We start from the raw sequence: 23,164 nt of genomic DNA, 5'->3' as shown, positions 1-23,164 counted from the left end.
AGATTAGAGCACACAAATGATAAAGCAATCGTTCGTCTGATGTGCGATTCAATGTGCATAGTACAGGCACTGCAAGCAAGAGCTGATCTAGCTGATTGGTGATTGTTTGCGCCCTTGCATGGCCCCATATTGGCCTGGCTAAATGGACCCTAACAAGTGTGATTGACAATCTGATGGTTGAATAAAGCTCCAAAGAGTCACCAAGTGGTTTATATGGGACGCTGTCCAACTGCCACTGGAGGTAGCCATGAATAATGAGCGAGATTATTAATCTTTCAATAGGTTTATGCCGCCTTAAATAAGGGCAGCATAAACTAGTGACAGAAATGCTGAACAGATCTGTGTATTATCTACATCATTCTGTTCAGCTGTTCTCCTAATATGCAGGAGAATAGGATTCTTGTCTTACCCCTCCCCCCGCCTTCCAGCTGCTGATTGACAGTTGACTGCTTATACACACGGATAGGTAACTGCTAATCAGCAGCTGGAGGGAGGAGTTTTCTGTTTCTCATGAATATTGAGGATTACTGAGCTTATGCACATAATAGAGATGACTACTTATTGTCCATGTTATTCAGGAGGATATCTCTGCATCAGCTGCACAGAACAGTGTAAGTGATACATCATTCTGTTAAGTTAAGTTAACAGAATTCTGTTAATTCTGTTAAGTTTATGGTACCATTATATAGGCCAGCATAAACCTACTGGCAGACTCTTTAAGCAAAATGCAGAAAATATTCTGTCACAAATTGCACAAACACATTGAATACACAGTATTCACCAATTTATTTTACTCAAGCAGGTTTAAAGGAAACATATGAGCATATTCATAAAAAATAATATATATGAGAGGTATTGCCTCTGCTCCGCAATTGGTTTAAAATTTTTATTAAAATTTCATATTAGCGGGAAAGCAGAATAAGGACCAGCAGGGTATCTATGGAGGCAGGATGAAACAGGAGGGGAATAGAGGGCGGGGAAGAAAAATAAAAGAGGGGGGGGGGGAGAATAGGCCAAGTAGTAGGCTGATCATTGAGTATTAGGCACAAAACAAGTCTGAGAGAAGAGCTGTGCATTCTTTGTATTTAGGGGGACCATGTCAGGTGGAGTCTATACAGAGATTCATAAAGGGAAGTGGTAAGATCTTCTATGTTCATCAAATCATTCATTTTAGAAATCCACAAGGACAATGCCAAGGAACTTAACACCAGAGAGCACCCTGTCAGACTGGAAAGACTACACCACTTCCAGCAGCCCATAAGTACTGGAAGGCTTGAGATTTTTAAATAGAATTTTTTTTCCTCCGGAGTACCCCTTTAAATCTGCCTACATGTTCTCTGCAACTTCAGAGAGAAGGATGCAAGATAAAGGATAGCTTATTTTTAATAATATAGCTTTTGTATATGTTAAGAACAGTAATAGGTATAACACACCATATAAATAATATAAAGCATAGTGCAGCCAGATATTGGTGTACTGTCACCAAATAAAATATAGACACAAATGAAGATACAAGCAAGCAGTTGTGAGATGAACAAAGGGAGCTTAGGGCCATATGGGTTCTCCTGTTGATTGTAAACTTTCACGTTCTCTGAAGATGAAGCCACTGTATACAAAGCCCAATACAGACGGGAAGGTAGAAAGAAGGCAAATCTAAACATTCATTGAGGGTTGCATTTTGCAGACACTCTTTATTTTAACTTTGTTTACATAGTATGTACAGTAGTGTAATAAAATATCTGGAGCTTCGGGGAGCAGATCTACTCTTCATCGTGGAGTTTTTGCTGTGGAAACAATACAAACAGAGATGATATCAGACGATGAGGAAACTGTTACATAGATCAAGTAAAAAACTGTAATGCTAATCCAAGTGACTCTATGACTGGGAATTCTTGTCCTAAAAGAGCACTTCATGGCTTATCAATAGGACGGCCATCAGGTGGATATGTTTTATTTTAGCAATACGTAATAGATCTTCTATAACTTACAATAAACCTGATTGATGCCTGCATATGGTTACCCATGAAGAAGTAAAGAACACATCATTCATAGTAAAAGGAAACAATAGTAGAAGCAGAATCATGAATGTCCATACCAACACATAATCATATTTGTTGTATTGAGTCTTAGCCATGCACATTAACCCCTTCCCGCATCAGGGCGTAACTGTACGTCCTGATGCAGGAGGGGGGCCACGCGGCTAATTATACTTTTAAATGCAGCTGTCAAAGCTGCATTCAAAAGTATTACTGGCCCCTTTTCCAGGTGTCTAGTGTGGGGGCCAAGGCTATGGCCTTTTAAACACGAGGAGGAAAAAACGAAAGCGCAAAAACGAAAATTTGCCAGGTCCTGAAGGGGTTAACCTACCACTATTGTAGGGAGATTTATTCCAGTATTATTACACTATACCAAAGCTATTTTAATTGACAAAACTGACCTTGCCACCCACATCTCTGCTTTTGGCTCTCAACTTGTTGACTTGAGACTCTGCAATGTCTGCTCGTTCCTCAGCTTCATCAAGTTCATGCTGGACTTTACGGAATTTGGCTAAATTTGTGTTGGCTTGTTCCTCCTATAGGTAAAATCCATATTATATATGTTTTAAAAATAGGTAAAATAACAAAGAGGATATGAACTATTTGGGTAACCTATTAGACTTACAGCTTCTTCTGCTTGTCTCTTATAAGCTTTCACTTTGAGTTGCAGCTTATCGACAAGGTCCTGCAGACGAGCCATGTTCTTTTTGTCCTCTTCAGTCTACATAGATAAAGGATAGATATACAGTAGCCATAGAAGCGACGATATACCAAAGTGTACCTATCATTTCAACAAACCTCATGTCAGAAGTTTGTTGCATGATAGATACACTTTAAAATGATTTAATAAACTTTTCATCTTTCATTTATACCTGATATGTGAGTTCTTTAATGCGTCTCTCATATTTCCTCACACCCTTTACAGCCTCAGAATTGCGTTTCTGCTCTGCCTCCAGCTCATTGTCCAGTTCCCGGACTCGAGCCTCCAGCTTCTGCAGCTGCTTCTTACCACCTTTCATGGCAATCTGCTCAGCCTCATCCAGACGCTGCTGGAGATCCTTAATAGTTTGCTCCATGTTCTTCTTCATTCTCTCCAAGTGAGCACTGGTGTCCTGCTCCTTCTTTAATTCCTCTGCCATCATGGCAGCCTGCCATCAGAAACATATGTAAAAAAAATAACACTATTCATGTATCATTATTGCATACAGGTGGCCTAGAACTGAATACATAGCACTTTCCCTTTCCATGATACATACATCAGTAATTGCTTTCTTGGCCTTTTCTTCTGCATTGCGGCACTCCTGGACTGACTCTTCAACTTCTGACTGCAGTTGGGCAATGTCAGACTCTAATTTCTTCTTCTGGTTGATCAGGCTTGTGTTCTGTGGGACACAGCAAGATACAATTTGACCAGAAACTGAAAAGATTGCTAGGCAAAGATCTCAAGATAGTTGTAATGGTGGTTTGTTTCGGGAATTATAAAAATTATAAAATATAATTCTTAACATCTATGAAGATAAAGATGACTATATGGAGAATGAGAAAATAAATTTCCCATCTGACCTGAGAATGAAGCAGTTGGACTCTCTCACTGGTCTCTATTAACTCTTGCTCTGCAAGTTTTCGTCCTCTCTCTGTCTGCTCCACCAGAGACCGCAGTTCCTCAAGTTCAGCTTGGAGAAGCATGTTTCTCCTTTCTACAATTGCAATGTTCTCTTTAAAGTCTTCATTGGCTCTCAGTACATCATCGAGTTGAATTTGCGTGTCCTATGAATAGTAACAATAAGCAGTTAAAAGTATGTTTTATATATATAATTTCATGATTTAAAGAAGCTTTACTATCTCTCAACAAGAGACTTTAAAAGAGTAAATCCACTGGTTTGAAAATGGAAATATATTCACATAACATGGCTACTCACTTTAAGAGTGCCTTGTGCCACCTTCAAGTGTTTGTGGGCCTCAGCTGCAGAACGATTGGCCTGACTAAGCTGAATCTCCATTTCATTAAGGTCTCCTTCCATCTTCTTTTTAATCCTGAGGGCCTCGTTGCGACTTCTAGTCTCGGCTTCTAGCGAGGTTTGAAGTGAGTCTACCAAGCGTTGGTGGTTTCTCTTGATTTGTTCCATTTCTTCATCTTTTTCGGCCAACTTCCTCTCAAACTCAGACTTTATCTGGTTGAACTCAAGTTGGGCACGTAAAATCTTTCCTTCTTCATGCTCCAAAGAGGCCTGAAATATAAAGTCAGACTTTATTGGCCTCTAATCATATAAAAAACAAGACCATTTCTCTATTTATGAAAGAACGTAATCCTTGCTCAAATGCGCTTTTTTTTTTGTTTGTTTTTTTACCTCAGCTTCTTCCAAAGCAGATTGGAGGTCCATCTTATCCTGCTCAAGTTGTTTTCTAACTTTTTCCAGTTCATGTATGCTCTTTCCACCCTCTCCAAGTTGCTCTGTAAGGTCTGAGATTTCCTCTAAGAAGCAAATGTTCACATATTAAATCCATATTTATAGTAAATTCATGCCATTTATGTGTCTCTGTATTTTTTTCCATCCCCAATCACTCTATTGCTGTTATAAATAATTGTCATTAAAATGTAATGAAATTGACAATGCCAAAACTTAAAGGAGAAGTCCGGTGAAAATAAGATAAAAAAACCCTTTTCTTTACATATATGTATGTGGTACACTTCTGAATATATCTTCTTTCATATATATGAGGGGATAGGTTAAGATAAGAGATGATCGAACATCAGGATTTTGTAAGTTCAATCGAACTCGAACCTTGTCAAACTTTCCGCATTTGATTCCCAATGCCTTTCCAGTTCCGTGGGGAAGGAGGAGACAGCCCGAGTACCGCCTGGAATTCCGGGATACAGCCTATTACTTAATTATCTATTACTAGAGATGAGCGAACCTCGAGCATGCTCGAGTCGATCCGAACCCGAACTTTCGGCATTTGATTAGCGGTGGCTGCAGAACTTGGATAAAGCCCTAAGGCTATGTGGAAAACATAGATATAGTCATTGGCTGTATCCATGTTTTCCAGACAACCTTAGAGCTTCCAGACAACCTTCAGCAGCCCCAGCTAATCAAATACCGAACGTTCGGGTTCGGATCGACTCGAACCCGAACCCGGTTCGCTCATCTCTACCTATTACCTAGGCTGTATCCCAGAATTCCAGGAGGTACTCGGGCTGTCTCCACCTTCCCCAAGGAACGGGAAGGCATCGGGAATCAAATTCGGAAGGTTCGACAAGGTTCGAGTTTGACCGAACTTACAAAATCCCGATGTTCGATCATCTCTAGTTAATATGCTCATATTTAAAGCTTGCTTATAAGATTGTCAGGGTGCTAATCACTTTTTAAAACATACCTTGGAGGTTTTTGTTTTCTCTCTTCAAAGTCTCAAGATGCTCCAAGGACTCCTCATAGGCATTCTTTAGCTTGAACAGCTCAGTGCTAAGTGAACGAGCTTCCTTTTGAGAAGACTCTAACTCAGTTTGAGACTCCTCAAATTTCTGTTTCCACTCTGCTAGGATCTAAACAACAAACAGAGAGTTATTGATGTACCACAACTCAGTCTCCATGTTTCTATCGCCATAGTAGCTTATACTCACCTTATCAAAATTCCTTTGTTTTTTGTCCAGTGCAGCAGATGCAGCATTTGATCTCTCCAGATCTACCATCAGGTCCTCAATTTCATTCTGCAAGCGGTGTTTTGTTTTCTCAAGAGATGAACATTTCGCATTGACTGCCTCTACAGCCTCTTCTGCATCTTGAAGCCTTTGTGCCAATTTTTTCCTATCAGAAAAGGTGTAATGAAGTTCACAGATATACAGAGTTTGAGTGATAGCCGATGCTTAATAAATGAGCAAACATCACACATGCAAGTTGAAACAGGTATCATGCATTCACCCACCTTGGTCGCCCAAAATGAAGAAGAGCCTTCTAACAAACAAGCTTTATGCTCGTCTTATACAGAAGCATGAAACATAATCCAAGCAAAAAGCTTCTCTGTTGAAAGGAATCTTAAAGCTGAGAAGCATTCAGGCACTTGCCTATGTTAGAGAAGCAGTGGATTACTGTGGTAATATTGGGGGCCAAGCAAAATTTTACAAAACACAACAGATAAACCAAAGCAAAAAAAGCATGTAATGATACAGAGAATATGGATAAGGTTAGGTCCAGTTAATTCTTTATGAACTGTATAATGAACTATAATTTGCTTATATTCTAAGTTATCTCACTCACTTGGCCTCCTCTAGTTCTTCAGTCCTTTGAATGGCATCCGTCTCATATTTGGTTCTCCACTGGGCTACTTCTGAATTGGCCTTAGACAAAACTCGTTGAAGCTCTGCCTTGGCTTCCTGCTCTTCTTCATACTGCTCTCGGAGCAGATCACAATCATGGCGGGCAGACTGAAGAGCATGGGCTAGAGCATTTTTGGCCTTTTAGAGAAATTTTAAGAAATTTTACAAAATGTCAATGTTTTTGATATTTCTGCTACAGTTTCTACGCAAGCAAAGTCAATTGTAAGACACAGTTTTACAAAATCTCTTTGATTACCTTAGACTCTTCCTCCAATTGTCTTTTAAGGTCCTCCAACTGTTGCGTGTAAGTTTGTTTTCCTCGTGTCAGCTGAGATACTAACGCTTCTTTCTCATCTAGCCTGCGCGACAACTCCCCATTTTCTGTTTGCAGCTTTGACTTTTGTGAGACAAAGTCGTTCAGCGATCTTTGAGCTTCTTCATACTTAGTCCGATGCTCATTCATTTGGTCTTCTAAAGTGCGACACATCTTCTCTAAGTTGGCCTGTGCACAGATAACACCAGTGAAGTAGAATAAAGAGAAACATATTTATAGGTATCAGAAACACAAGTAAGTAAAGCATTTATAACACACATCATACATTATGACTGATGACATACATAACTAATATAAAAGTAGATGGTTTAACAAATGGTCTTTGTAATATTCTTAATGTACTCTAATATAATTTAGTCATCCATTTTCACCTGATGTTAAAGTTCTCAGTAATATTATGGTATTAGACTCCCCAACACCCAGTTTCAAGCTCTACTTTTTGGCACAGAATGATACACAACTGAAAACATAAATATAATATACATTAGTGGCTTACTTAAATTTTTATGCAATCTTAGTAAGGAGCTCCAAACAGAAGACCATATATTGATTATTTTTATTCTCCTTCTCTCACCTTGGCTTTTACCACCTGTTCCATGTTGGATGCTACATCATCAAGCTCCAGTTTGAGTTCACTTTTTTCCTTCTCTAGTTTTTGTTTGACCCTCTGAAGGTTGTCGATCTGCTCACTGAGTTCAGCCACAGAGTCCGCATGCTTCTTTCTCAGGGTAGCAGCGGTGGCCTCTGATTGCAGAGTGGACTCTTCTAGATCTCTCCTGAGTTTCAGGAACTCTGCCTCCCGTTTCTTGTTGAGTTCAAGTTGCACTGAGGTGGCTCCTCCGGCCTCTTCCAGGCGCTCACTGATTTCCTCCAACTCTCTGGACAAGTCAGAGCGAAGTTTTTCTACCTTAGCCCTTGCTGTTCTTTCTGCTTCCAATTCTTCCTCCAGCTCTTCAATGCGTGCCTTAAGAGAGGTGGAAATATAAGCATCAGTGTTTAGCAAGTTTTTTTTTTTAAATGTAATGCTGAAGCTAGATAACCATGATTTATATTATTTAAAGTAATATTAGGTCTTTTGATGGGATAAATGTGGATCCTGGTATATCCCTTGTGTACCTGGTGTTCTTTCAGCTTCTTCTGTAGTTGTATGCCTTGTAACTGCTCATCCTCAATTTTGCTGTTTTGCTGACTGATCTCAAATTCTTTCCTGTAACAGAAAGATAATAATAGAATTTATTCCATACAAGTAATGTCGGAAACAGCCAGAAGACTATTTCCATGCTTATAGCGAAACTCTCTAAAAAAATAATATAAAATGCATTCTATCATGCTCACTTTTTCAGCTTCTCTTCTAGCTGTTGCTTGTCATTCTCAAGATCCATAACATTCTCTTGTGTCAGTTTCAGATCACCTTCAAGTTTACGCTTGGCTCTTTCTAAATCCATTCTTATTTTCTTCTCCTGCTCCAATGATCCCTCAAGCTATGCAGAATATCCATTTACCATTAGTGACCACATTCAACTATGGACCTCATACATAGAATGAACCAATTTGCGCCACTTACATCATCAACCTGCTGCTCAAGCTTGGCTTTTGATTTAGTGAGCACATTAACTTTATCTTCTTCTGCTTGAAGGTCATCAAGGGTTTGCTGGTGAGCCTCTTGTAGAGCCTTTTTCTCTTTGGTAAGTTTGGCAATAATTTCATCTAAACCTGCCATTTCTTCAGTTAGGTTTTTGACCTATAAGAAACGCATATGTGTATCAAATAAAAAGTAAAATAAAAAATTACCATGACTTCTTAACACATAAAAGTTAAAAATGATCACCTTATTTTCTGTGGCATGTTTCTCTTTTTCCACTTTGGCTAAAGTGAGCTCTAAGTCATCAATATCCTTCTTCAGCTCAGAGCACTCGTCCTCTAACTTCCTCTTCTTAGCAGTCAGTTCTGCATTCATCTCCTCCTCATCTTCCAGCCTTTCCGTCTGCTCTTTGAGTTTGGCTTCCAGCTGGATCTTGTTCTTGATAAGCTGGTCACATCTCTCCTCAGCATCATTTAAGTTATCTTGTTCCTATAATTTAAGGCAGAGTCTCGAATGAGGTAATTTATCTTGTATCCCAGAGTCAAAAAGATCATATTTTTATATTACATACGTACAGATTGAACTTGTAGCTGCAGATCATTTTTCTCTTGCAGTAAAGATACCATTTTTTCCTCTAGCTCCTTGCGTCTAGCGTCAGATTTCTCCAAGGCTTCTTTCAACCTCTGGAACTCTTCTTTCATGTTTGCCATTTCCTTTTCTGTCTCTGCACTCTTTAGCAGAGGCTTAATTTTAAAGTACAGCTTCATCCAGGGCCAATTCTTGACTCCCATGAAAGCGCGGATGTTCCATTGAATTACCAGAAGAGCATCTCTGAGAAGATACGACGCAAAGTAAAGTCAATAACGTTATAATACAACCACTTCACATGTCCTACTAGAACAGGGAAAACCCATTGGTCCCATTTTTATTGATTTGATTCAATTTACCTGCGCTCCAAAATCTTCTTAAACTCCCTTCTCATCAATAATCCTCGAGATTGTGCTTGAATTCGCGTAATAATTTTAGAGAGTCGTTCATCTCTCATCTCCTCCAGCAGACCCAGGAGACCAGCCTTGAAGAACACCTTTAAGGGAATTTCATATATAGTATAGTATATATATATAGTTGATATTTGAATGAAAAAAACAAACAAACTATAATCTTTTCTATCCTTTGAGATGAAGAAAAACTCAATATTATTATGATATTACTTTTGTATGTCCAAATTTGTACTGAGTGTGATCAATCTCCAGTGATCCGAGGAGTTTTTCTGCTCCTTTTCTGCTATCAATGAATTGTCCTTCAGGTATGGCTGCAGGATTCAAGATTCGGTAACTATGAAAAGTAAAATAGTTTGGTAAAGGGATTTAATTACATTTCATAGATACAGTGGAAAAGCTGACACAAATGCCTACCGCTGTCTGAAGTCACCATAAAGGATGCGGTTGGGAAATCCTTTCCTACAAATTCTAATACCTTCCAGCACACCATTACAACGGAGCTGGTGCATTACCAAGGGATTGTCCATCTCACCTGCCAAATAAAATACTTCTTAAGACGCAGAATTATTTAATGGTACGTCATAATATTTAAATTTAAAGAGGAATTCTAACTTTTAACATTTGACAGGTGCTAAGTTTTTAAGGGGCAAATAAAGAAAAAAAGTTCACTTGGCACTACTCCCATATGCAAGTGTATAATCCATAAATTACTGCTATGGCTCACCCTTACGGTCAAGCTGTTCCAATGTGTGACCTGGCGTGGTGCTCTGCAATCCGCAATACAGAATCCAATATGTAGCAAGTAGAAGATGATATTGCGGCACTCACTTGGAATTCATAAAAGGTCTTTATTTTTCATTGGACAGCATACAAAGTAACCACATGTGTTCAGTATAGGTTACATGGCAGATGCAAGTACAATCACTCAGAGCCTGAGTGATTGTACTTGCATCTGCCATGTAACCTATACTGAACACATGTGGTTACTTTGTATGCTGTCCAATGAAAAATAAAGACCTTTTATGAATTCCAAGTGAGTGCCGCAATATCATCTTCTACTTGCTAAGTTTTTAAGGGTTTAAGTACTAGGATCCCCACTGATCACAAGACTGCAGAAACCTGGCCACCTGTCACCCTTCATGAACATGCCCATGGTAAGAGTTGTGTGTAGCAGTGGCCAATGTGAAGTGCAATATTGATATATCATTGGCTAGTATTGTCAATATGGTACTGTGGACCTAGAAATCATAATTCATGTAAGATTACCTGGAGCCTTCCGTTCATTTGGGATGATACAGCGCACAAAGTGTGGGTGAGTGGTCTTCAGGTTGGTCATTAGTTTGTTAAGATTCTCCTGTTGAAATATATTAGAGGTTCACAAAGCATACTTTTCCTACAAAAGAAATATGCAGCATGCATAGACTGTATGGTAAATCAAACATTTGAGATATACAACCCATGCCGTATGGGTATGGCGCCAACTCCTGTCACAAGACAACCCATGCCCATACCCGTACGGCACAGCGCAATAAAGCAAGCTCAGGAGCTGAGCTTGCTTTATAGCGAGTGCTATGAGCAGCTGAGCCCTCACTGATAATGACAGGCTGCTGCCATGTGAAGTATAACATACTAAAAAGTAAAAGGACCTTTACTGAAATAATGCCGACATTATGGCCACCTTTTGGTTCAAAATATTTTTTTCCCCCTCTAAATCCTGGGTGCGTCTTATCATAAAGCCAAAAATACAGGAAATCTGTGACTCAAATAGTTATTAATGTGTTAATTTGTGCTTAATAGACAATTATTGCAGATATGATTCTCACCCTGTGCAAAGCAGACACTGTCTGGAAAGAAGAACCCTTCTTTTTTCCTCCTTTTCCTTTACCACCAGCATCTGTAACATGACGGAGATATTATTGGTCTTCACTTATTAATAACAAAACGTACAGAGATATTTCACAATAGAGATCTTACCTGAGTCACTACCAGCATAATTAGAAAAAAGATTTGCCAGCAGCTTGAGAGATGACTTCTGGTACAGCCCCACCACAGTCTCATTCAGTGGGTCCTTGTTCTTCTCCAGCCAGCCAAGAATGTTGTAGTCCACAGTACCAGCATAGTGGACCAGAGCAAAGTGAGCCTCAGGCTTTCCTTTGATGTTCCTTGGTTTCTGGAAGTTGTTGGACTTGCCCAGGTGGTTATCGTACAGTTTTGCTTTAAAGGTCATGTCAGAGGCTTTGGGAAACATGCACTCCTCTTCAAGGATGGACATGATACCCATAGGCTGTAGAAAGAAAACATCTATAAGAACATGGTTCAAGATAAGAAAACCTTGCAGTCAGTGTTTGTTCATATGGAGACAGACTTTTCATAAATATTACCAATCAAAGCACGTCTAGCTGGCTGCATCTGTTTTTATAACTTTTAGCTGACCACTTAATTATTTAAAGGATTTATATATATGTTTTTTACTACTGGATATTATCTGTTTGCATGACTGTGCCTGCCTGATGAAGTGCTGAAAAGCATGAAACAGACATTGCTGCAGAGTGTGCACGCCAAGTCGGTTCCATGTTAATGCATGCAACTTTTTAACCGAAGTTATTAAAGACTGAAGTTTTAGAAACGAATGCGATGAGCACCATATTTTCTCTTTTTGGGACATTGTTACATACATATTGAGCACCCTGCAGTTGCAATTTGGTGATATAAAGTGTATACCCCCACTCCCCCCCCAAGCCCAGTAGTGCCAGACATTATACTGCTTGTATGTGTATCTCTCGTTGTCACAGCTATGTATGCATTGTTTGCACAAGGGAAAGCTGGTTTTGGCATTAATGTTCATGACTCCATGCTTGGTATATTCTCACCTTCTCTATGAGATCAATACAGGCCTGCAGGTCCATGCCAAAATCTATAAACTCCCATTCGATCCCCTCCTTTTTGTACTCCTCCTGCTCCAGCACGAACATGTGGTGGTTGAAGAACTGCTGTAACTTCTCATTAGTGAAGTTAATACAGAGCTGCTCAAAGCTGTTAAACTACAGAGAAACACATGGAAAGTCAATTAAAGTCAATTGGAGACACAGTTATTTTTCTGAACTGGAACAAGTAAATAGTATAGATAAGGGCTTTCATCTTTCATAGATCAAAAATATCACACTGCCTGAATACACACTGACACAAACAAAAATCTAAGTCTCAAATCCCCTTTAATTAACCTAGACAGACCCCTGTTTCTAACACTTAAAGGGGAACTCTGGCACTGTTTTCTTTTGTGCTTCTCTAGCACAAAAGGACAAAGTTATATAACCTATAATGTTATCTAATCTGCCCGCATCAATCTTGCCCTCCCCCCCCAACAGAAGTCCAGTGTGTCGACTGTGAAACAGGAAGTAAAGAAGATTCCAACAGAAGTACCAATTCTGTCCAGACAGCAAAATGGGCACAATCAGGGCGCAGTCAGACATAGGGGACATGGTAAGAGAAGCCTGCAGTGGCAGTGGGTTTTTTCTTTTAGAGGGGGTGCCGGAGTTCTCCTTAAAAGAGTGTATAGTTCCCCAGGACTTTTGCATAACAAATGTGATGACAATATTCAAAAAGGTACCCCATGATGCACAGGCCAGGAAGTTTACCTTGAACATTGTTTGAGGGTTTTCTAAGTGATGCTATATTAGAGTAAATTAAATAAATGTATAATTCCATATGACTAACGAGGGATCAACTTTTATGTGGCAGTAAATTTAGGACTGGTCAGGGGCAGCCGGCTGGATGTCATATAGCTTGATTTTCCCAAAGTAGTTGATATTGTACCCCATCTTAAAAGAGTCCTGTTCAAACAACAGTAAACTAAGGGCCCTATTCCACCGGACAATTATCGTTCAGATTATCGTTAAATCATTCGAATCTAAACGATAATCGTTCGGCAGTTAACAATTAACGACCAAACAAGAAATCGTTGATCGCTTTATAAAACCGGGACCTATCTTTATCGTTGCTTGTTCGCAAAACGTTCGCAAATCGTTCGCATTGAATAAGACATCGTTCAGTCGTTCGCAATAGATACGAACGCAGTAGCGAATAAATAGCGAAGAAAAAACGATCGCAATTACGATCATAAGTAACAATTATCGTTCCATGGAAATGAGTGGACGTTTTTTAGGTCTTTCACAATAGCGGTCGTTTGAGATCGTTAATCGTTAACGATTAATGCAAACGATAATCGTCTGGTAGAATAGGGCCCTAAGTGATTTACCTGGATTCCAAGTCTAGTGCTGTTACTATTAAGACATTTTATATTAAGGGCTTTGACTTGGGGATAGTTTGGTAATATAATCTATAAATGTCTACTGCAACCTAATACCAGTGCGAACAAAGAATCTCCTTATGTTAATGCGTTTACTAGTTTGTTGAATTATCTTATGTCTTATGTTACTTACATCAAAGATCTCAAATCCTGCGATGTCCAGCACACCGATGAAGTATTGTCTGGGCTGCTTGGTCTCCAGGGTGGTGTTAATTCTCACAACCATCCACAAGAACATCTTCTCGTACACTGACTTGGCCAGAGCACCGATGGAGTAATATACCTTAGTAAAGAAAAATGCTCTAGAATTAAAGAGGTGGGCAATAAACAAGAAAGAGTGCTAATTTCTTAATAAATAAGAATTCCAAACCTGTTGGACATTCTGTCCCTTGGTGACATACTCATTGCCCACCTTGACACGAGGGTGACACAAACCCTTAAGGATGTCAGCAGAGTTCAGGCCCATTAGGTAAGCAGCTTTGTCAGCCTCTAAAATATAAGAAAAATGTAACAAGGCGCTAAAATGTGTCATTTATTATCAACAACGCAGGACCCGAATATGGATTTGGCTAAGAAGCATCTATGTACATATCATACCCTCAGTCCCGTCAGGCTCGGCCTGCTCTTCCCTTTGCTTCTGCTTGAATTTCATGTTTCCAGAATGCATAATGGCTCCAGTGAGCTTGTAAACCCCAGCTTTTTCCTCGGCTGTAAAGCCCAGAACATCAAAGGCATTCTGTGACCGGGAAAGTAGAACAGACGGCAAAAATATCACATAGAATTTCACCAGATCGATCAGAAGAGAAATTACAATTTAGATCAAATGCTCTTATTTCTGTTAAAGGGGAAGTCCGGAGATTTCTAAAAACCGTCAGCTTGCAGGGGGAGGGGGGAAATTGATTACATGTAGGAACTTACCTGTGCCCGCGGTAAGTGGCTGGAGCAGCCGCAGGACCCCCTCTGGAAGTCATTTTTCCTCCGAGTTGTGATGATGTCATGTGATGATGCCTGTCTTGGCTAATGGACTGGCTGCTCAGCCAATGAGTGACTGGAGTGGGTCAGGCCCCTGTCACTGACTGGCTGATCGGTCAGTCCATCAGCTGGGTCATGACGTGGACACCCCGGAGATCCCGGAGCCCAGTAGGGGCCCCGCAGCAGCTCATGCTGCTCGCCACGGGCAGACGGAGAGGTAAGTTGTTACTTGTAATCAATTTCCCCCTCCCCCTGCAGGCTTACGGCTTTTAGAAATCACCAGACTTCTCCTTTAAAGGTGCACAGAATTTTTTCAAAGTCCTTTTACTCTAACTGTGGCCGGGCCGCACGAACAATCCCTTAATTTTTTTGTGCGGCCACTTAAATTTATTACTATAGGCTTTACATCTCCTGTTTTTTAGAGATGTGCAGCCTAAATGATAATTTTTGGGGCTGATCAGGCGTCTTGGCTGATCACTGAACCTTTTACATACGCCAATTATCGGCCGAATGAGCATTCATAACAACGCTTATTGCCGATAATCAGCCTGAATAAAAGTGCCCTTAGCATCAGTCAAAGAGATTTCCTTACATCTGTTGCCATAAGTTCATCAGCATCATCTATGGAAGCGACTGTGACTTCTCCTTGGGAGATGTAGGCATAGTCATATGGGTTGTTAGTGACCAGAAGCATGTCTGCAATTAAGAACCACAAATGTTTCAGTAAAAAGTATTAATAGTATGAATACTTTATTCGATATTATTAGTATTAGTATTCATTCTCTTATAATAATAGAGATTAAGGTTGTCTTATACAATGTAAGCAAGAAAAAACCCACCGAGAAGTTCTGGCTTCTTATTGGACAAGATCTGGTAGAAGATGTGATAATTTCTTTCAGCTTTAAGCTGGAAGGTGACACGGGATTTCTCTAGGAGATCTAGGAAGAAGAGAGAGTGTGACTTTCTACGGATCATAATGGCATGCCTCCCAACTTTTTGTGACATGAAGGAGCGATACCTATGGTTCATTGTTGGAAAGATCTTTTTTTTTTCAGGTATATTTATACATTTGAATAGTTTTTAATTAAAATATTAGCATGAAAGTAACTGAAAAACAGAACATTTTATAATCCAAATCCAAACGTGAGTTTTGAAACAGAAAGCTTATGGGGCAATACAATACATGTATTAATCTCATCTAGTTCTCTTGTCTGCAGTACCGGCCGGATGATCTTTAGCGCCAATGAGTTCTGATGCGGGCGCATCAGTGTGCGCCTGCATCAGAACTCTCCACTGCACACTATAGAGCGTGCGGCAGGAGCCGCTCGCTCCATAGTGTGCACTGACAGGGTTTTCTGCGGCCACTAGTCAATGAATAGCAACCGCAGAAAACGTTACGTATATTTTCATAATAATAATGGCCTTTGTTGCACAACAACGGCCGTAGTTTTACTAAAATATACGTAGTGTGAACATAATCTTATACAGCATTATAGAAAGGCGTTTGAGAAATGTGTATCTGTACTGTCTATGCTATTCAATTGAATGTGTATGGTAGAAAAGCTGGGAATCACTGGCATAGACAAAAGTTCTTATTACTCCTTATATGCCTCAGATAGTTAACAGAGGGAATAAACTCACAGGTTTCAATGTCAGCGGAAGCCAACTTTCCAGAGGCCCCAAAGTGGATTCGGATGAATTTACCCTGAATTGTGCGAAGACAGAAAAATAGACACAAACAAAATAAGTGAACATCACTGACTAGGATAGCAGCCAATAGACCTCAGTAAAGAAAGAGAATCAAAAGCCAAGACATGTAAGTATATAAGAGGTAAAAGGTTTATAATAGTCTGCAGAGCACAGGGATAGTCAAACAGAAACAGGGAATTAGGATAGCATGAAAAATGTATTGTAAGATTCTTACAAATCGTGAGGAGTTGTCATTTCTTAATGTCTTGGCATTGCCAAAAGCCTCCAGTGCGGGGTTGGCCTGGATAATTTGATCCTCCAGAGTTCCCTAAATGAAATATGATAGGTTATTGGTGAGGCACATACACCTACTGTGATCATTGGTTACATTTTTGCCGCACGACTGTGTCAGGGAAGTCCCACGAAGATTTAAACTCTTTCAGCTCTCCTGGCATCATATTAAGGCTATGTTCACACAACGTATATTTTAAATTAATCACGGCAAATCGCAACAACGGCTGTGATTAATTCAAAATATGCATTGCGCTGAAAGGAATGGAATCCTGTCCGGAGTGCATACACTGACATGTCAGTTTTTCTTGCGGCCACTATTTATTGAATAGCGGCCGCACAGACCTGTCAGTTCACACAATGTAGTGTGCGGCTCCGGCTGCACTCTCCATTTTGTGCAATGGTGAATTAGGATACGGACACACACAGATGCGCCCACATCCCAATTCAATAGAAATGAAGTTAATCCGGCTGGTACTGCAGTACCGGCTGGGATAAACTACACTAACTCTGGCCGTTCTGTGACACGGCCGGGTCACAGAACGGCAGGTGTCTCGCGTTGTGTGAACGTGGCCTAATACATGATGGTGGGAGGTCTGTTAATCCACTACACAGCTTAACGCTCTGTAGGGTCAATAGATAACCCCTTAGTAATTTGAAATTTTTTTTTTATAGTTAATGTTCATACACACAATAATTTTAAGTATGTGATGTGGGGTTTTTTTCAGCAGCATTTTGGCACTTATTCTAGGCTGTAATTTGGGCTGTAAATGGCTCACAAATACCTCCAAAATTAAAATAGCAATTTTTTGGCTATGGCAAAAGCTATAGTAATATGAATAAAATATGTCTAAAAAAGGTTGCATAAATAGTTTAAAAAGGCTCAAAAGCATAAAAACTGCTAAAAATAGGGCAGTAATTTCAGCAGGTTTTTTGTTTTTAACTTTTTTATATTTATCATCCAAATAGCTAAGGAATATTACTACTATGACTGTTACTGCTAATATATTCTTTTTTTTTTACTGTTTTACCTCTTTTTAATCTTTGCACTTTTAATGATTTAATTTACCACATGACAGTATTGTCCATTACCTTGTTGGCACCGGGTATATCCTTTTTTCCTCCAATGGCAGCAATACTGGCAAAGTACTGAATGACACGTTTCGTGTTTACAGTTTTTCCTGCACCGGATTCTCCACTAAGAAAGACGAAAAGAGAAGTCAGCAAAGCAGTGATTAAACTTAGAACAATATGATCTAGACAATGAAAGGCGAAACTCACGTGATAAGAATAGACTGATTCTCACGATCTGTGAAGGAACGAAAGAAAATCTATTGAATGTCTCCAAAGCTTATAGATGATGTGCATATTGAGTTGAATTTCTTGAAGGTGATAGTAAGAATACAAACAATACGGAAACAGTAGGCTTGTATATGATGTAGGCATACAAAGATAACAAAGATGAAGGTGTCAGACCTGTGAGCATGTACTGATAGGCATTGTCAGAGATGGAGAAGATGTGAGGTGGGGCTTCACTCCTCTTCTTCCCACGATAAGCAGCTACAACCTCTGCATTGTACACAGGAAGCCACTTGTAGGGGTTCACAGTCACACAGAACAGTCCTGAGTATGTCTGGGATGAGAGGGAAAATTATGGGTTAAACAAGAAATGATGAATAGGGCTAGGTTCACACCAGCGTTTTACCCTCTGCCACAACTCGGTTTTTCCATTTTGTTTAAAAAAAAAAAAAAGAAAAATGGAATCAAGCAGATCCGTCAAATTCCCCAATGCAATGTGTTTTTATTGTGCTCCGTTTGCATCAGTTGTGCTCCATCTGCATCAGTTGTGCTCCGTTTGCATCAGTTGTGCTCCGTTTGCATCAGTTGTGCTCCGTTTGCATCAGTTGTGCTCCGACAGTGTTAAATTTTTTTTGGACAGACATAAAATTTGTTCATGTTCAAATTGAACATTGAAGGAAAGTGGGAATCTGTTTGTTTGTTTTTTTACATTATAGTCAACGATAACGGATCCAACCAGAGGTTATTTCTGTTGATGTCCGTTTGCAAGTTATCCATCATCATCAGTTTTTTCCACTGAGCATGTGCAGAAGAAGTGAGAAACCAGAAAGGAATATAAACTGATGCAAACAGATGCCGACTGAAGCAAATAGATGGACAAAAGTCCATAAAAATGTAAACGGACCATTAAAATAAACTGATAATTTTGAAATCAGTCTGCTCATCAGTTTGTGCTTATCCGTTCATTTAATATGGATGGATCCATTCATGAATGAGACAAACGCGGGTGTGAACCTAGCATAAACCTATAAATGGTGGTAGCAGTAATTCAAGAAAGCACTCCAACAGAATCAGAAACATGCTGTAGTCTCTCACATAGATCATCCAGGCTGCATAACGCTCTTTGAGGTTGTACAGCACGGCTGGTTCGTGCAGGAAGGTCAACATCGCCATGTCCTCAATTTTATCGAACTTGGGAGGGTTTTGTTGGTGAACATCACCTTCCTTTACAGTGACCGTCTAGTATAAGAAATAAGATGAAATAAAAAAAATTAACATTGTAAGACACAATTGATATTGACTGTGCTATGTTACAGGTTGCCATTTCTTATACGTCCCACCTAACATTACACCATACCTTTCCACCTGCAGTTTCAGCTGTCACTTTCCCTCCTTCACGGCTGACGATTTTGGCTTTTACATACTCTTCTTGGGGATCCGGGACAAAAACTTCAGTCTTAATATCAAAAATGCGGGTCTGGGCCTCTAGACGTTCCTTGTCAGACTTTCGGAGGTAAGGGGCAGCAGGACCAAAATCTGCCATGGCTGCGTCTCCCATTGTGAAGTCTGTAAGAGTGAAAAAGAAAGAGAGGTGGATACAGACATTGTAAAAATCACAAGATCTAAAGTTAATTGATAAAGTGATAAACTTAACAATTTAACCTGTGATATGTAATAACATGGGGGCCAGATGTAGTAATTTGTGCACCACAATTCTAACATGTTCCTTTTTTAAAAACTTGCCAAAAGGGTTTGTGTCATTGCTCTGTGCAATGTACTTAAAGCGACTCTGTACCCACAATCTGACCCCCCAAACAGCTTGTACCTCCGGATAGCTGTTTTTAATCCAAGATCTGTCCTGGGTTCCGTTCGGCAGGTGATGCAGTTATTGTCCTAAAAAACAACTTTTAAACTTGCAGCCCTGTGTCAAATTGGCGTGGCCTAGAGTGTCTGTGCCCTAGGATTGCAACGCCCCTCCGTCCCTTCTCATCACTAGGAACGCCCCCAGGCAGGATTTTTCCTATTCATCACCTGTCTTAACACTGCACAGGTGCCTAAACGATCCAGCTCATATGCAGTGTTCACACAGGTGATGAATAGTAGAAATTGTTCAAGGGGCATTCCTGATGATGCAGAGGGTGGAAACAGAGGGGTGTCACAATCCTAGGACATGGGTACTCTAGGCTACGCTGATTTGACACAGGGCTGTAAGTTTAAAAGTTGTTTTTTGGGACAATAACTGCATCACTTGCCAAATGGACCCCAGAAAGGTTTTGGAATAAAAGCAGCTATCACAGGGAACAAGCGGTTTGGGGAGGGGGGGCAGATTGTGGGTACAGAGTCACTTTAAGTAGTTCATCTAGTAATTCTATCATTAAAGGGTTTTTCTTATTTTAAAATACTTTGGATAGGGGAAGTATGAGATTGTGGGGAGTTCGACCTCCGTGCCCCCCAGGGATCTCTCTATTGGCAACCCAGCAACTTTGTTATGAATCGAGCCATGGGTTGGCGTGTGACATGCGGCTCCATTCATTCTGAATGGATCCACTGGAAAGAGCTGAGTGCTGTAGGCCGAGGGCACCGATAGAGAGATCCCGGTGGGCATGGAGGTTGGACTCCCCCCCCCCCTCCCCGCAATCCCACACATGTCCCCTGTCCTGTGGAAAGGTGACAAGTATTTTTAAAATCAGAAAACTCCCTTTAAATTACAATGACTGTGTGACATACTTAAGTAGTTCAGTTAGTGATCATATCATTAAAGGGGTTTTCTAATTTAAAAATACTTTGAATAGGGGACAAGTATGAGATCGCCGGGGGGTTTGACCTCCGTGCTTCCCATTCATTCTCTTTGGAGTCGCTGGAAAGATCTGAGTGCTGTAGGCTGAGGACATGATAGATCCCCAGGGGGCATGGAGATTGGACCCTCCGCAATCTCATACTTATTCTCTATCCTGCAGTACTTATAAATTGGAAAAACCCCTTTAATTAACAATGTCCAGCAATCTGCTAAGAATAGAAAGAGCAGAAATTTGAATCAATAAATTACAAGTTATACCAAATCTTTCCCACAAAGATATACTGTATATCAATCTGCTCAGCTTCTCCAGCTCTGTAACATGATACTGATAGATTAGATAACATAATATGATGTACTTTAGAGGTCTCTAACCAGTGTCTCTTCACTGTTCCTGAACTATAACTCCTAGTATGGCCTTGTAGGCTTTGGTTGGAGGGCATACTGGTAACTGTATCACAACAGCTAGACACAGGTTGGAAACCACTTATGTAGATGATCAGTTACAATTGTTCATGCTGTATATCCATATATACTGGTTTCATGATTATTGTCAATGACCACATTTTGATAATTTGCTGAATATGTCAAGAAAGACTAAACAAGACAGAAGTACTGGACATAGTTAATGGTGACTTTTTCTTACCTTGTTTTTAATAACGGGATCAGAGAGAAGACACGTTCTGCAAAACAAAGATATATGAAAGATATAAAGGATGAATTGTCGAATCTAGGACAGAGTCGTATGGAGGAGGGAGAGATAAGGGTCCAATGATAAAGTGATAGAGAGAGTAGGCACACAGATATTTATAGATGAGAAGTCAATGAATAGAGTGTCAGATAGATAAGTACGCTGCAAAAGATGAACAAAATACATTTATATCCTGCTATCCTCTAACATTACATAACATTACAGGAGCAGTGTAGAATGAAGAGCTGGGTAAAGAATTACATATACATTAGGAGCTATCACTCATATCTGATAAATCAATAATAATAATAATAATAATAAATGCCCACTCTTATCCCTGCACTCCCCCATATACTGTAAGTAATCTTAATAACTACCACCTATATTGGCATCCCTATTTTTTTCTACAATTATTCAAAATAGGTTTTTTTGAACAAGGACAATTGAGTGATAGCAATACATAGTCAGTTCTGGATATAACATGTTATGCTATTGTAAAGAAATGAGAGAGTTGTGTTTTACTCAGGATCCATGATTAATTATTGCAGACATTCAGAGACCCCTATTAGCCTTAAAGTGGTCTTCCGCAGGAATAAAAATACTTTCTAATCCCCAGTTGCGTTGTTCTTTCTAGTCTGATATAATGCTCCCTGCTGCAGCTTTTGTTCATGTCAGAAACTGTCCAGAGCAGGAATAAATCCCCAGAGCAAACCCCTCCAGCTCTGGACAGTTCCTGACATGGACAGAGGTGGCAGCAGGGAGCACTACTTAAGACTGCATTACTGCGGGACATACAGCAGCTGATAAGTACCAGTTTTTTTTTTTATAAATTTGTATAACTTACTGACACCAGATGATATGACATATTTTTTTTTCTCCACAATAACACTTTAAGGTGTACTATGGGTAAAAGAAAACCTCAACTGACAGACTTTGCTGCATACCGGCACATCGTAAACTAAGCATATTAAGTGAATGTCAATGTTTGTTAAGAATTCCCTCCATTACAACAACATGCCTAAAAGGGCATATAAGTGAGAATATTACATAGAAATAAAATATCAGTTATTATGTAATTACTATTCCAATGCTAACAATGGTTATTATTCTTACCCACAAGGCCAAAACTAATAGGTCAGATGTTGTGCTGTGTGTATGGCTGTTCTCTCTGTTCATCTTGCTTAATTCTAAGCCAAACTTACATAGGCATAATGAAGTGTATTGTGCATGGACTTGGATGTGGGAGGAATATTATAGGAATGGCAATGAATTGTAAGAATTTGGTGTCTCACCAGTATCCCATGTCACTATACTCAACCCATTTCACCATTACATGATATATCATCTGTTCTGGTGTCTAATATATCATTCCAATCTTGGCGATTACTTACTAGGACCCTATCTAACTACTACAACAGACAAAATGTTCTGCTATATACAAAGTTGCTCAATTCAAAGTCATGATAGGTCTATAGAAGAGCTGTGCACCTGCAGTGTGTGTGCCCAATGGACTTACCCCAGACCTGAGTGCTCACTCTGCCTTGGTGACAATAGCACATGTGCCCTCTATTGTTCTCTTATACTCTCATCTTCCTACCTTATTAGGAACATGTCATCTAAGTCTATTGTGGGACGACTCCCCCCCCCCCTTCCTTAAATCTATTGTCCAACCCAGCTCCATTCACCTATTGACCATTGTTTCTGCATTTAGGGTGTGGGTGTGTGCCTAAGTGTGTGCGTCTGTGTAACACAACCCCTGAATGACACAGAGCAGATTGTGCGGAGCTGACAGTGACACAAAAAAAGAAGGTTTGCCATGTAAGGACAGACTGGTACCTCTTAAAATTTCACACCCTT

At 39.9% G+C, this 23,164-nt stretch overlaps 1 protein-coding gene across 1 annotated transcript in view; it reads right to left on the bottom strand.

Moving 5' to 3' along the window:
* Nucleotides 1-857: 857 nt before the first annotated feature.
* LOC138786489 (uncharacterized) overlaps nt 858-23,164 on the bottom strand; it is an 89,167-nt gene continuing 66,860 nt past the window's right edge. Inside the window, exons 40-76 of the mRNA XM_069963473.1 lie at nt 19,180-19,388; nt 18,918-19,061; nt 18,000-18,156; nt 17,805-17,832; nt 17,616-17,721; nt 16,468-16,560; nt 16,185-16,248; nt 15,383-15,481; nt 15,136-15,239; nt 14,169-14,307; nt 13,942-14,060; nt 13,705-13,854; nt 12,136-12,306; nt 11,240-11,549; nt 11,089-11,159; nt 10,532-10,619; nt 9,680-9,797; nt 9,476-9,599; nt 9,212-9,348; nt 8,840-9,095; nt 8,511-8,753; nt 8,247-8,423; nt 8,018-8,163; nt 7,799-7,889; nt 7,257-7,646; nt 6,605-6,850; nt 6,290-6,486; nt 5,656-5,839; nt 5,412-5,577; nt 4,385-4,509; nt 3,956-4,264; nt 3,600-3,803; nt 3,293-3,418; nt 2,909-3,184; nt 2,662-2,757; nt 2,438-2,572; nt 858-1,784 (exon numbers count right to left, since the gene is read on the bottom strand). Coding sequence (XP_069819574.1) covers nt 1,761-1,784; nt 2,438-2,572; nt 2,662-2,757; nt 2,909-3,184; nt 3,293-3,418; nt 3,600-3,803; nt 3,956-4,264; nt 4,385-4,509; nt 5,412-5,577; nt 5,656-5,839; nt 6,290-6,486; nt 6,605-6,850; nt 7,257-7,646; nt 7,799-7,889; nt 8,018-8,163; nt 8,247-8,423; nt 8,511-8,753; nt 8,840-9,095; nt 9,212-9,348; nt 9,476-9,599; nt 9,680-9,797; nt 10,532-10,619; nt 11,089-11,159; nt 11,240-11,549; nt 12,136-12,306; nt 13,705-13,854; nt 13,942-14,060; nt 14,169-14,307; nt 15,136-15,239; nt 15,383-15,481; nt 16,185-16,248; nt 16,468-16,560; nt 17,616-17,721; nt 17,805-17,832; nt 18,000-18,156; nt 18,918-19,061; nt 19,180-19,388 — 5,822 coding nt within the window. The 3' untranslated portion in view covers nt 858-1,760. The remainder of the gene's footprint in view (nt 1,785-2,437; nt 2,573-2,661; nt 2,758-2,908; nt 3,185-3,292; nt 3,419-3,599; nt 3,804-3,955; nt 4,265-4,384; nt 4,510-5,411; nt 5,578-5,655; nt 5,840-6,289; nt 6,487-6,604; nt 6,851-7,256; nt 7,647-7,798; nt 7,890-8,017; nt 8,164-8,246; nt 8,424-8,510; nt 8,754-8,839; nt 9,096-9,211; nt 9,349-9,475; nt 9,600-9,679; nt 9,798-10,531; nt 10,620-11,088; nt 11,160-11,239; nt 11,550-12,135; nt 12,307-13,704; nt 13,855-13,941; nt 14,061-14,168; nt 14,308-15,135; nt 15,240-15,382; nt 15,482-16,184; nt 16,249-16,467; nt 16,561-17,615; nt 17,722-17,804; nt 17,833-17,999; nt 18,157-18,917; nt 19,062-19,179; nt 19,389-23,164) is intronic.

The sequence above is a fragment of the Dendropsophus ebraccatus genome, chromosome 3 (genome assembly GCF_027789765.1).
Source record: "Dendropsophus ebraccatus isolate aDenEbr1 chromosome 3, aDenEbr1.pat, whole genome shotgun sequence".
NCBI lineage: Eukaryota > Metazoa > Chordata > Amphibia > Anura > Hylidae > Dendropsophus > Dendropsophus ebraccatus.
This window is presented reverse-complemented; position numbering and strand designations above follow the sequence as displayed.